Source organism: Diabrotica undecimpunctata, chromosome 3, assembly GCF_040954645.1.
Source record: "Diabrotica undecimpunctata isolate CICGRU chromosome 3, icDiaUnde3, whole genome shotgun sequence".
Lineage (NCBI taxonomy): Eukaryota > Metazoa > Arthropoda > Insecta > Coleoptera > Chrysomelidae > Diabrotica > Diabrotica undecimpunctata.
Window position 1 is genome coordinate 16308626 of NC_092805.1, and position 15256 is coordinate 16323881.

At 34.4% G+C, this 15256-nt stretch overlaps 1 protein-coding gene across 1 annotated transcript in view; it reads right to left on the reverse strand.

The window, feature by feature from the left end:
• Nucleotides 1-15256, reverse strand: part of LOC140435683 (uncharacterized) — a 125126-nt gene that overhangs the window by 49432 nt on the left and 60438 nt on the right. The window contains 2 exon segments of the mRNA XM_072524404.1: nt 2763-2885; nt 14127-14301. Of these exon segments, the coding sequence (XP_072380505.1) occupies nt 2763-2885; nt 14127-14301 (298 nt within the window).

Genomic DNA, 15256 nt, shown 5'->3' on the forward strand with positions numbered 1-15256 from the left:
TATAAGATAAGTAATACCCAATGTGATAGGCAAATATAACCGCTACAATACAAGTAGTTTCAAAATGCGCAATTCCATTTTGATTTTGTATGGCATAAGTTGGTTAAAAAAATCCATACCTAAATAAATTTTTATACCTTTGCGTTTCGGGATATTTAGCCCTAATGAACACATGGTACAATGAATACACAAGGTATGATACTTAATGTTCCAAAATCGGTTCGCTTTCGCGCATGACGTAGTCAAGATCGCTTATTCCCGCAACATTTGAATGTAGTTGTATAGGAAAGACTTTTAATTTTAAGTTATTTTATATAATTTAGCTAATTTAATTATAGTAATTATAAAGAGATGATAAAATTATGTTATTATAATATTTATCCTTTATAAAACATAGATATCCTTTATAAGACAAGTTTTAATTATCTTTTATTACACGTAGGTACAGGTTAATTAACTTATACTCCAGAGTTCGATATTTCAGATGTTCAAAAAGATACAGAAAAGTGGTAATGGAGGTACACAAAATTTGTACGTATATATACCTACTGAACTAAACACAAAATCAAAATAAATAATGACAAAGTCAACTTTATTTATATCGAATGAGCTAGCTGGCCATCGAATATGAGTGTAGTGAGGGCACACAATATTGCACAAAATTTAAAATGACATTTTTGTAATATTCACACATAAAATTATCTTGGTATTGTTTATAATAATGATAACATTGTATATTTTAATAATGATAACATGATTTAACAAAGAAAAATATGTTATTTTGGAAGATGCTAAATTGATTTCCTCCGAAACAGTTCTTATTGCAAATTGCATAGCAGGCTGAGGCTAATTTCTTACTTAACAAATCGATATGAAAAAACCATTTAAGGTTTCATGACTAATAATTAATAAAAATAAAGATTTAGACTTACGTCGTTGACCTAGAAGTAGTAAGAAGCTGCTCAATATACTTTTTGGACTCTCTGTGTTCGCCTCCTTGTACGCGTTTCTTTTGGTTGGTTAAAAGGGTAACCGATGTTGATTTAGGCAAATAAAGACTAGGTACTGCCTCAGGTTTGAGTTTTAGACCCTTTTTAGAAACGTAATTTAAAAGTTCCTGTTGTAGATTTCTTTGGTAATCTTCAGTTTTAAAATGTGTATAACAAATTCTTGCAGTATTACAATTAAAATTATCCTATCTACAACAAGATATAATCCACAGTTTTCTGGTCACGCTATCTTTAGGAAATGTATGAAACCTAAATTGATTTGTCTGATTTTATCTTCATTGTCACTATTGCAACAAGCAATTGCACAGCGTACTTTGAAAAAGGTACAAAACCAGATATACAATGGCAAATAAAAACTTTCAGTTTTACAAAAAAATACTATACAGTATAAATAAATAGTAACTAAACACCATTTGTATAAAGACACATATATAAGCATATATCTAAATTATTTTTCTATTATAAAATAGATGACTCAGTCAGTATTGAGATACTTTAAAATATATTTATTATCTCATAACTTGCAATTTGCAATAGTCACCATTGATAACCGATATTATTGCTGAACTTTTGTTTTTATACAAGCTTTCTGTCTTGCCGGTGTAAAGTCGTCTGAAGTCGATATTTATTGTGTTTTGCGTTTGAACTAATTCGTGTTTATTTTTCATATTATTATATTGTTTGATAAGTAAATTTTGCATATAATAATCGGTAGGTTATAGTAATGTGTATATTTTTTATTTTACTAAATTTCATTATAACTCGTTTAAAATACCATATTGAATTGTAAAACAGATTTTTCTCTATTGTACTCTATTTTGTTTTTATTTCAGTAAAACTGCTTGGAAGTGAGTGACAATGAATCAGAATAAGCAAATCTACTACTATTTACCTATTCACAGTATTTCCTATGCAGAAAGTTTTTAAATTTCAAGGGATTTGCATACAAAAAGTGTACTTATATTATTAGTATTATGTATGAAAACAAAAATAAATATTTTGCCTGAATCTCTAGGAGAAGTAAAGGTTTTACGCTACTGAAAATATATTTTTATTCAATTATAACCAAAACAAAACATTTAAAAAAATTAGATCACTTTTTAACCATAATTTCAAAATTAATGTGTACGTTAAGCTGTAATAATGGGTTCGAGGTGGTTCAGGCGATCTTAACTACGTCACACTCCTGGGCCAGCTGTCAAATGTCATGCGCAATATCATACCTTGTGTATTCAGTGTATCATGTAATGAACAAATACATTGTTTATTTCCTACCCACAAGCTGAATTTTATTTTAGTTGAAAGAATATGATATTACAATACTAAAGTAAAAACTTTACTCAATGTTACCCACGGGAACCTGCTTATTATAAACGAAAGGATGAATTGGTTTCAAATAAAAAATTTCTTTTGTTGAAAAATTCTTAAAATAAGCAGGTTCCCGTCTTAAACTTTGGATATACTAACGGGAACAGGGCGTAGGATCACTGAATTCAATACTGAAAGCAAAAATGTGTCAAGAACCGCTAAACTGCGAATCTATAAGGCAGTAATCAGACCACGGTGGAGTATGTCATCGTTGATTATGAAACAGTAGGATGAAAAGAAAGTATAGATCATAATGTTAGATTAATTCATTAATTGTGAAGTGTAACTTCTATTTTTTAACACCGATATAAGATTAAATAATAAAACAATAGGAAAAATTAATTTAAAATATACTACTATAGAAATAAAGATTTTAATACCTACACTAATTCCATCAATTGACACTAATATCACCAATAACAATACCAAAATTGGCCACATTTTTAAAATTAGAAGACAAGGTGTTGACATATCTGTCATTATATTGACTGCATTTAAGTTTAAATAAATTTAATGAATGTGCGAATGTAAATTAACAAGTCTAATAGCATGTGATTATCTAGTCAATCCACATATAACGTGTTTTCAAAGAAACACATTTAATTTGGAATTTACATCACGTAATCTCTTATTATAGTAAACTGTGCTAACCATAGTTATATTTAGTATTTATGAGAACTAATCATGAGAATGTTCCATTAATGGAATTTTATGCCGAAAAAGTCTGGGGATATTTTTATAAAATAATAACATTAATAAAAATTATTAAAAATGAAAAAGCTACAAACAAATAATGACCAAAAACGAAACAATATTAACTGACGACAGGATATAATGAAAAGATGAAAGGAACATATCGAACAATTGTTAAATGGAGGGCAAAAAAAACTAAAGAAAATGCAAACAAACGTAATTGGCGAATCAGAGAATATCACTGAGGAGACAAAAGCTATACAGAAAGAAGAACTAGAGGAAGCAGTTAGCAAGATAAAAACTGGGATAAAGCTCCTGGAAGCAATGAAGTTAGTCGAGAAATGTCGAAATATATAGAAGAAAAACAAAAAAAAATGCTTTAAAATTACTGTATAGGATAGAACAGAATGCAAATGGTAATTGCAGATGTATGCGTATTTATACGTATTACTATTGTGTTGAGAGATTGAGATATTAAGATATTAATAATTCATAAAAAATCCCGAAAAATTGTTAATTATAAATCACGTAAATTGTTTACCCATTTTTATTAGTACAATTAGAACTAGAACACGTATTGTATAACATATTCTTGAAGTAAAGTGCGATCTTCCAGGCTAAGCAATTTCAATAATATCAGGCCTAGTGAACGAGTCGATTCGTCGTAGGAGTTATGATATAAAAAGAGTAAACGAGGAATCGTGGTCAAAAATAGTAATTCGTTAGTCAAACATTATTGTTGATTTATTCGAGATGTAATTAGAGTTACTCCTAAGCTGTAATTAATATATTAAGAAATGTTATCGATACGCTATTCCGTATGTATATAAGTAACCAACAAACGAGATACATCGCAGGTTTACTATGTCTAGTTGGTTCGCTATTCCCAGTCCGAACTGTCTAGTGAATTTAGTAATTATTTTTTTGCGAAGTTAGATACTTTTTGACAGACTAAAAGTGGCTGGAAATTACTATACAACCAAGCACACGTACTCATCGCCAATATTAATAGTAAACAAACTAAATAGTAAATAAAATAGAACCTTACGAATACCGACAACCAATATTTATTTATCTGCATCATATAATAAATAGTTATGTTAAATTATAACAACTGAAATATATTTTTTAAATATAACGGGTGTTTTTTTTAGAGGTATAGAAATAGAAGTTGGCAACACGTTTTTAAGGGGCGGCCATTTTGACAGCTGTCAGGTGATTATTATTTAATTTAGTTTGACATTTCAATATGAATAGACTGACGCCTTAACAACGCTTTCAAATTGTGCAAATTTATTTTGAAAATCATAGTTCTGTTCGGAATACGTATCGCGCACTACGTCCATTTTATGGTATACATAATCGCCCATCAGAGCAATTAATTCGATCAACTGTGGAACGTTTTCGCACCACTTTCACTCTTAATGATAATACGCATCCACAGAGACGTCGTACAGTGCGTACAGAAGATGTTGTTGCTGCTGTTGAGCGTAGTATAGAGGAAGACCCGAATCAGTCTATACGCCATCGTGCACAGCAGTTGGATATGTGTCCATCCACTTTATCGAAGATTTTGGGAAAAGATCTTGGTTTGCGTGCTTACAAAATTCAACTCGTGCAGGAATTGAAGCCACACGATCACCTAGCAAGGTGTAGATTTGGTGAATGGGCCCAAAACGAAATTGCCGTTGATCCCGACTTTCATAAGCGAATTTTGTTTAGCGACGAAGCTCACTTTTGGTTAAATGGCTACGTCAACAAACAAAACTGCCGTATTTGGAGTAAAGATAATCCTCAAGAGTATGTTGAGAAACCACTATATCTAGAAAAATTGACTGTTTGGTGTGCTTTGTGGGCTGGTGGAATCATTGGTCCGTACTTCTTCAACAACAATGCTGACCAGAACGTTACAGTCAATGGTGACCGCTATAGAGCCATGATTACTGACTTTTTTATTCCTGAATTGAACAACCATAAAGTGCAGGAGCTGTGGTTTCAGCAAGACGGCGCAACATGTCACACAGCTCGTGCCACAATGGATTTATTGAGGGAAACGTTTGGTAACCGCATAATCTCGCGTTTAGGACCCGTGAATTGGCCTCCAAGGTCGTGCGATTTAACACCGTTAGACTATTTTCTGTGGGGTTATGTAAAGTCGCTAGTCTATGCCAATAAGCCTGAAACGATTGACGAACTGGAGGACAACATTCGCCGCGTTATTGCCGATATACGGCCACAAATAGTGGAAAAAGTCGCCGAAAATTGGACCTCCAGATTAGACTACGTCAGAGCCAGCCTTGGTGGTCATATGCCAGAAATCATATTTAAAATATTATAATGTCAGAAAATTATCTTTCAAATAAAGTTAATTTCCTGTTCATATAAAAAATAATCTTTGTTTTATTCCACTTTAAAGTTCTATACCTCTAAAAAAAACACCCATTATATTACCTACCTAGAAAGAAGTCTGTAATAAAAGTTTATTTAAGCTGTTAATACTGTGAGCGTGTGAGCTAGGAACTTTTGTGTTGTAGGTTTCCAGATATGAATCCGTCAAAATGTGCCCGAATTGAGCGAATGGACCTTAGTTATTAAGGCACGGAAAACCTAATTGAAGTGGTGATAGATCAATATTAACTAAAGCAAACAAACATATACAAATACCTGGATATAACCAACAAGGCCAGCATTGAGAACAATCTCAAAAACAAATTAGAGATTACAGGAAAACTATTCCAGACCCTAAATAGGGGATTTGTCAAATCCCCTATGAATTTATTATTAAATCCCCTAAAAAAGTGACACCTACTGTCAGAAATGTTTCCATCGACGGTAAAAACGACCAGTTCTCTATTCTAAGTACCAGTAATGCATTGGTTAGTGATCAGTGTAATAGTGTCTAGGGGCTCGGGAGACTGAGACCTCGAAAGCCCTAAAGAAGACATCAAAGAGGATGTCGAAAGCTCGGCGCAATGATAATCGACGCGGTTTAACCCGGAAGACTGTTGAGTTTAATATTTTTTCCTGTTAATAGCTCTAGGTTTAATTGTACTAATACTAACCGCGAAATGAGTTTACTGAGATAATGATGGATAAACTTGAAAATGATGAAAATTTCGTTAACAGAATATGTTTTTCCGATGAAGCAACCTTTAAACTGTGTGGAAGTGTAAATCGACACAATTTGAGGTACTGGAGTGACGTAAATCCACACAGGAAGCGTGAAAACCATACTCAAAGAGACCACAAAAATTAAATGTATGGTCAGGTATAGTAGTTACTCAGTTAATTGGTCAATTTTTTATCGAAGGAAATCTAACGTCAGATAGTTACGAATAGTCACTAGAACTAAAGTTAGTCAGTCCAGGGCGCCGCCTGACTAACTTTAGTGCAGGATTCGTTCTTCGTACTCCCGGCGATAGTTCCCGAGGTACTTTAAAAAAATGCCCTCTCGTCGCCGAGTCTACGCCGAACGCCTACCTGCTAAACCAGACCCTCCTCTGTCATCCAGCGATCCGGAAGCGGAATGGCCGCTGTAAGGCCGGCATCACTTCCGAATCACTACCTTTATTCATTCATTCTCCATTCATACACATCCACACTCTATTCATCAGCAAGGAGGTTCCCTGTCTCGTTTAGCGTTGGTTTAGCAGTCTTTCTTCCTCTTCCTTTTTCTTGATCACTGCACGGAATAGCTGTGTATGTTAGTCCAAACTAATTTATTTTCAACCATTCTCTCAATCATTTCTCTCACTGTAACCAAATTCACACCTGTCTCTCTCTCCATTCTGTTCCTTTCCACTATCCATCTGCTGCAATCTAACATCGTATGTGTCACAGTGTCCGAGTATCCACAGTATAGGCATTCATCTGTATCAGCCTTTCCGATCCTATAGAGGTAGGCCCTAAAACACCCGTGTCCTGTGAGCACCTGCGTCAGGAAATAATCCAGTCGCCTGTGGCCACAGTCCACCCAATCTCTTATGTTCGGGATCAGCATTTTCGTCCACTGTGCCACATCTTCCGTATTGTTCCATTCTTCTTGCCATCTTTCAAATGACCTTTCCGTTTCCTGTCTTTTCTCGGCCACAGTAAGGTTTGGACCTCTTCTCTCATAAAGCTCTTTTCTTTCCACCGCCAAAACATGCAACGGAACACATCCAGTGATGGTCCATAAGGCTGCCACAGACACAGTCCTGTAGGCGCATGCCACTCGCAACAGACTTGTTCTGTCTACTCGTGTCATGAGACTCCTACAGGCAGTTATCTCTACGAAATGTTACTTAGAAATGAAATTGTACCTACACTGAGAAACTTGTTTGGGGCCAATTTTAATCAGATATGGTTTCAGCAAGATGGAGCTCCAGCTCATTTTGGTGTAAATATTCGGCGTTATTTAGATGAGATATTTCCCGGACGATTAATTGGTAGACGAGGTAGAATTGAATGGCCTCCACGTTTACTTGATTTCAATCCTAAAGATTATTTTTATTGGGATACTTGAAAAATGCAGTTTACAAAACTAAACCTGCAAGTCTTGCAGAGCTAACGCAACGAATTATCGATGAATCTATAATTTATAGTTGCGATTTTATCTAAAAATATATTTAAATATTTATATATGCTTGTATTTTGAAGGTTTTTTGGTATTTATAGTTTCTAGTTCACCAAAGGCGTTTACATGAATATGTAATTTGAAAATTAATGATAATGGTAACGTCATTAAAAAGAAAAATTAAGGGCACATTAATTATGACATGTTATATTTACGCTTGTGCTGCCTTAATTTAGTTATTATTATCAATAACTATCGAATTTTATAGGTTATACATTCATCTGCACAAAAAAGGGAAAAACATACAGTTTTATTCTATTTTTATTTATACATAGATGGCATACCTGCGGAGGCTCTAAAATCAATGGGTGAGAGTGGCATAGATGTTCTTCTTCTTCTTAAAGTGCCCTCTCCTCAATGGAGGTTGGCTACTACAATTTTAAAATCTTCTCTATCTTCAGCTGTTCTTATTAGCTGTTCAAAATTTAGCCCTGTCCATTGTCGGATGTTTCTGAGCCACGATAGTCTTTTCCTTCCTAGGCCTCTCTTTCCCTCGATTTTTCCTTTCACTATAAGTTCGGCATATTGGTACTTATTATTTGTCAGTATGTGGCCTAGGTATGATGTTTTTCTAACTTTTACTGTGTTAAAAAGTTCTCTTTCCTTGCCTATTCTATGCAGCACTTCTTCGTTTGAGGTATGCGATGTCCATGAAATTTTGAGCATTCTCCGGTAGATCCACATTTCAAAGGCCTCCAATTTATTTACGGTTGATGTTTTTAGGGTCCAAGTTTCAACTGCATATAGAAGAGTCGACCAGACGTAGCATTTTGATAAACGTAGTCGAATTTCGAGTTTTATTCGAGAATCACAAAGCAGTTTTTTTATTTTTTCGAAAGATTTTCTGGCCTGTTCTATTCTCGATCTTATTTCTAGATCAGGATTTAGGCTGCTATCGATCCAACATCCCAGGTACTTAAATCTATTGACCTGTTCTAAAATGTGCCCATTTATTGTGCAAGGTTGAGGTACGTTTTGGTTTTTTCGGATTGGCATCACTTTGGTTTTTTTAATGTTTATTTTCATACCAAATTGCTCACAGGTCGAGTTGGTCTTGTCGATGAGTCGTTGTAGACCTACGTCGGAATCCGCAATTAACACTGTATCATCGGCGTATCTCATACTGTTGATATTTACGCCATTCACCTTGACTCCATCCTTGGAATCCTCCAATGCTTCTTTAAATAGAAACTCGGAGTAAAGATCAAACAGCAGAGGCGACAGAACACATCCTTGTCTAACTCCCCTCCTAATTTCTACTTCTGCGGATGTGGAACCTTCGACCCTAACTCTGGCGTTTTGGTTCCAGTACAAGTTTTTTAAGAATTTGATGTCTTTTCCATCTAAACCGACTTCTTGCAAACGTTCTAATAGTAGGTCGTGTCTTACTCTATCAAATGCTTTTTCGAAGTCTATAAAGCATATAAATATATCTTTCTGTTGGTCGTAGCATTTTTGGGCGAGAACTAGTAAACTGAACAGGGCTTCTCTCGTTCCCATGCCGGCTCTGAATCCAAACTGATCGTCTCCGATGATTGTTTCGCACTTTCTATAGATACGATTATGTACGATTTTTAGTAGGACTTTTACTGCATGACTCATAAGGCTTATCAGACAAAACTCATTGCAGTGTTGTGGGTTTGGCTTTTTTGGTAGTGGGATGAATATTGACTCCAGCCAATCTTGGGGTATTTTACATGTATCATAAATGCGATTGAATAAAAGGACAAATATTTCGATATTTTCTTCGCTGATTAATTTTAACGTTTCTGGGTATATTCCGTCTGGATCTGGGCTTTTATTTGTTTTAAGATGATTAATTGCATTTATGATTTCAGATTTCAGAATTGTTGGCCCTTCGTTGTTATTTTCCAATCTTGGTTCTTCTCGTATGTCGTGAAAAAGAATTTTAATATAGTTTTCCCACTCTTTCAGTTTGTCTTCCGTTGATTCTAGCAGTTTGCCATCCGTGTTCGGATAGGCATAGATGTAATATTGGATATTGGATATCTGCAACATGATATGGATCGTAGGTGAATAGCCTGATGAATGGTTCAAATCAACATTTATCCCTATCTTTAAAAAGGTTGTAGCATTTCAAGTTCCTTAATTTTAGAACTTTTAATGAAACTGTATTTTTACGGTAACCCCCTGTCTAATTTTTTATCTGAATACAGATAAGTATTCATATTTTCATAAACACTTGCAGTTCTTGCTCTGTGTCTATATTATGTTTATATTTTTGAATACTAAAGTATGTACTTTAGAGTTCCTCGTTATATAATAAATTAGCTTTGGCTATAATTAAGTTAAAGTGTTATTTTTCTCATGGGAACAGAACCACTACTTTTTTCAATTAACTTTTCCCGAAGTTACAGAAGAAATACAAGGTTTAATTTCAGTTAGTTCTTAGTTGTCTGTCGCAAATGGCTTATGATGTTTATATTCATTGCCAATATCTCGTGTTGTTTATCTGTGATGGAACCTGCATTTTATGTGGTAAGATTTGTCCATCTATCGATAATTCATTCAATAAATAGAAAGGTTCTTTTATCAATTATTAGGGTTTCAATCCCTTTTCCAATAGTCACCCGCCCATTCAAAGCCAGGATACCGCCCTGTGTTGTTTATTGCCTTATTTCGTCGAAGACGACGGCTCTTTTAGCGATTAGAAAAAAGTCATACCGAAATGCACCTGCTTTTTGCTCATATCGGATATTTTCTTCGAATGTTGTTAACCTTTGAGTCTATATCCAGGTACTTGGGTATCCTTGGTAATTGTTTTATGTAAATCATTGGCGATAGTATAAATATTTTTATTCCAGCTTCTAGTTTTTCCTAAAATTATTTAGAACCAAGAGATTTGTAACAAAAACCAAAGAAAAAAATGCATGTATATTTAAAATACCTGTCAAAGTTTTTATACCGCTACGTCCACACCCGTAGAATCCGGGTAACAAATGTTTAGTAAATCATAAAGCTGTGTCTAGTTTTTTTATAATTTAAGTGATATAGAAACATAAATAAAAGTTACATTTCAAATACATTGTCCTTACTTACTTACATATTTACTGAGAGTTCGTTACATAGTGGACGATTACAAATTACGACGAAAAAAATTACGATGATTTTCGTGTCTTTCTTAGCCGCTTTTTTGTCAAAGATATACAAATGTAGCAATTTTCAACAATTTTGAGGCGTCCAGTGGAATCTCGAAGAGGTAATGAGTCTGCTGTATTACTTGAATCTGTAGGTAGAGTTCCTAACATACACTCAATTCCTGACCTTGATGAAACATTTCGATATACATTTGGTACTTTAGATCTAGCAGAAATTGCAGGCATCACTAGTTGTATGTCTTGTAGAAAAATTCTACGCTTACTATTTTTAGTAGAACTCTATGGATTATTTCTCTGTATAAATTACATAGGTTGCTAGGCAAGCTACGTCTAGGATACTGTAAAAGAAGGCTAGTGGCCAACGCAAAGTTTTGCGTTAGTGGAATAATGAGAAACCATTTTGTCCATGTTTTCTACGCTTCCTTTTGTTTTATTATAGAACTGAATTATTTCAGGTTTATTTTTTGAGTCACTTACATTATCTTTGTCATGCATTGTTGACAGCAAGATAACGTATTTTTTTCTTTTTTGGCACATATGAACAAATGGTAACACGATCTGCACTGAATCCGTGTAATAACGATTCAGACTCATGCTCTGGCGAAGGCAGTATTTCGTGTGGAATATATGGTGAAGGCAGTATTTCTTTTTAAAGTACCAACTAATAATAAATTCCAAGACAACAGAAGACAAGCTAGTGAAAGAATAAAAAAATGATCCATTGTTATATTTTGTCCAGAATTTTTGTATCGGTAATACAAATCTTTTACTATGCGTTCACCTTGATTAGTTTCACGTCCAGTTGAATTTTTTCCGGTAAAAATTTGTCCAGTAAGTTGATACGAATTATCGGCATCACAAACCCACCAAATATTGATGCTATACATCAATATCATATACATCAATATGTTTTGCATATAATTATGTCACACATTCCGTCACTAAAAATTTGAATGTACCTCTAGTAGAAAGAGTTTTAGTAGAACGTACTGGGCCCGTCTTTTCACGCAAATGGTTACGTTTTAGTGTTCGACTTGCAGTAAACGGTTTTAGTTGCCAAATCGTTTTATCTTTTGCAACCAGAACATTACTTTGGAAAGAACTTCCTTGAAAATCGTCATAATCTGCGTCACTACTATCGTTGTCGTCGGTATCAATTTCAATCTTATTATTGATATCAGTAAAAACGTCTTCTACGTCAGAAGCTTCATCTCCATCTGGTTTGCTTTGGGGAACATAGTCCTCATCTAATTCCTGGTTTTCGATATTTTTGTCAACTTCCTCATCTATATCATCTATAAATTGTTGCAAGTACTTCTGTTGCTTTTTATACGTCATTCCAAAATTTATTGGTTTATGTATAAAATGTTGTAAAAATAAACCGTAATATCTTAACTTTTAAATTCGCTAGCACTCACTTCTCTTCTTGTCATTATTACAACATAAAACACGCATGTAGTGACAAAAATATGAACAATTTGTAAGCACAGTTAAATGAATACTGAAAGCAAACAAACAAAAATGCTAAGAGTCTCTTACACACACACACACGCAGTGATCAACCCTGCCCCTAGGAACATGTGTATACCAATGTAAGAATGGGATCCACATGTCCGAAGATCAAACCGGTCACACTTCGCTAGTCGAAGTGGTACCTATCTGACCCCAGGCTTTTCCACCACCCCTTCTCATCGTGTGACTTACGTGAGGAGGCTTATGATCTGAAATTTACTTAAGATGCCCTGGGTAATAGGACATCCTCGGTTTTTAGTGAATGTGGTTATGCCACCTAACTGTAGGGGTAGCCACATCTAGGCTTTTCTCCCTATTTACTTTACTGACTCTATTGATTTTACTCTAGCTTTACGTCGGGACTTAAGTCCCTAAAAGAAAGAAAAAAGAACGTGTGTTCCGACCATAGAGCCATCAGCCTGAGCTGATGACTCTATGTCCGGAAAAGAGTGTGTGCTCGGTCACTCAGCCGCCGATTTGGCAAAATAAATTTTGTTCTCCTTGTCGGCTGAGCACCCGAGAGGGATCCGGCCACCAAGCCCATGTATGCTGCATATGACCTCAGTGCTCGGATTTCGCGAGTAGATCTTTCATTCGATCTGCCTTAAGGGCCTAGTCCGCGGAGCGGTATATAGAAGGCCTGACGGGCCCCTTCTATATTTGCTATATAAGGTAAATTTACGTTAAAACGGTTTAATGAAAAGTATGAATATATCAATATGAATTTACGTTATTTAATCAGAAAACACTTTTTTTTTTGTGGACTTCCTTGTGGCTTCGGGATTATAAAATGCCTGGGCAACAATTCCTTCCTTAAGAGTCTCTTATTTTCGGAACGTAAAAGCGAAGTTTACCGAAGGTACCTGGGTAGCGCGGGTATAGACTACGGTAACAGGTACTTGGGTATAGACATAATGGGTTAAACTCTGCTGTAAGTGTTTTATTGACTATTTTTTTTGCGATATTGAGAATTTAAATTTTACAATCAAAATCGTTGTTGAGAGTTTTTTATGAGACTAATTTTAATCTTTTGAATATATTACGTTATATGGTTCAGTTAAACAAAAGCCACGTAATTTCTTCAATCTTTTAAGCATGTTGCCAGGTGTAACGTTTGAGTTTATAATTTAATTTTGATATAAATAAGTATAATTAAGTAAAGGTATATAAGTTATTTCAGTTGTTGCAAGAGCACCAAAGAGAGCATATCTTGGTGGAGAGGACATCCGTTATGATCAAAGGCACTGGTATGTATTTCGGAATTGTACTGGTTCGTAAAAACAGTGCAAATTTCCGAAATGCACATCTAGAACCCAAGCATATAGGATGAAATGCAATTTTTCTTTATGTAATTCAACCATGAAAACGTGTTTTTAGCATTTTCATAATAAACAATTGTGTGTATGGTTGGAAATATGACTGCGGATTACTAGATTCATTAGCCTAACCAATCATATTAAACAATAATTTCAATATGTTTTTATTTGCTTAGTTTGATAATTAAAAAAAGTTCAATGCTGTTACTAACACATGGTTACTGCACAGTTCCGCCTAAAGACGGATGTGTGTTTTTTCTTTTAGAGGTACACCTGGGAATAATATCAGTTTTTGCCTCATACATTTGTGTTCGTAAGTGAAAAATCTTAACTTTCCTGAATTTCTCAGCACGAACAAAAATTGATGCATTAGAGGGTTAAGGTAACATTTAAACACAATGCATATTTCGTGTTTTATTAAAAATATTTATTGTTTATATATAAAATAATAAAATAATTAAGTACAAATATACACTACAGACACTCAAAACACATAATAGGGTGGTTTACGATATTTCTCCAATAGTTTGTTTGCATTTTTGTAAGACTTCGGATCAATTCGTGCTTCTAAAGTCTTGTTAATACTAAGGTAATTGATTTTATTTCCGCAAACTATACAAGGCCAAATCTTGTTATCTAAAATTGCTTCTTTGGTTGGCGTGGGATTTCTGGAACAAATTGAAAGCATGAAAATAAACAGAAAAATGTGGCAGTAAAATGTATACCAGTACGTTAATACTAAAATATCGTTATTTTTATGTAAAGCAAAAAAGAAAGACATTACGTTAGTTTCATTCTTTATGTTTTTAGCATTTTTTTTTTTTGAACAAATATTGTTGAACAAATAATTTTTACAAAGAGTCACAGTAAATTGTTTAAAAATTGTTCAATAAATAACCGATACTACTTCAACAGGCACTACATAAAGAACAAGATTTGGGTATGTATTGTTAATACTGAATAGAGAGTTACAGCCCTCTTAAATCTTGGATGTAAGAGCACTAACTTCAGCGGAAATACAAAGCGATCACAAATTGGTATTGTGCAAAATCCGAATGAAAACTATTAAACAAGTAATGGAAATAAAATACCTGGAAATTACACCGTCTAGCTATGGAGACCTGGACAAAGAAGTGAGAGATCAAGTACAAAAAGCAAATAGACTAACAGGATGCTTTAATAACACTATATGGCGAAACAGACACATTAACAGTGAGATGAAATCAACAATTTATAAAGCCAGTGTAAGACTAATAATGACATAAGCCTCAGAAACAAGACCCAACACAGCCACAACGCAAAGGCTACTGGAAACGGCAGAGATGGGAGTACTGAGAAGAATTACAGGAAATACGCTGAGAGATCAAAAGAAAAGTGAAGATATTAGAAGAAAATGTAACGTACAGTGTATAAATGGAAGGACAGAAAATAGAAAAAAAAGAATAGAATAACCACATAAGCATAATGGAGGACACTTGTGTCGTAAAAATAGCAAGAGATGAGTCACCAATCGGCAGAACAAGTATCGGACGACTGCGCAAAAGATGGAGTGACAACCTTCCATAGAGGTATTAATATCCGCTAATGAACAAGCATAATTGTTTATAAAGAGGAAGAAGAAGA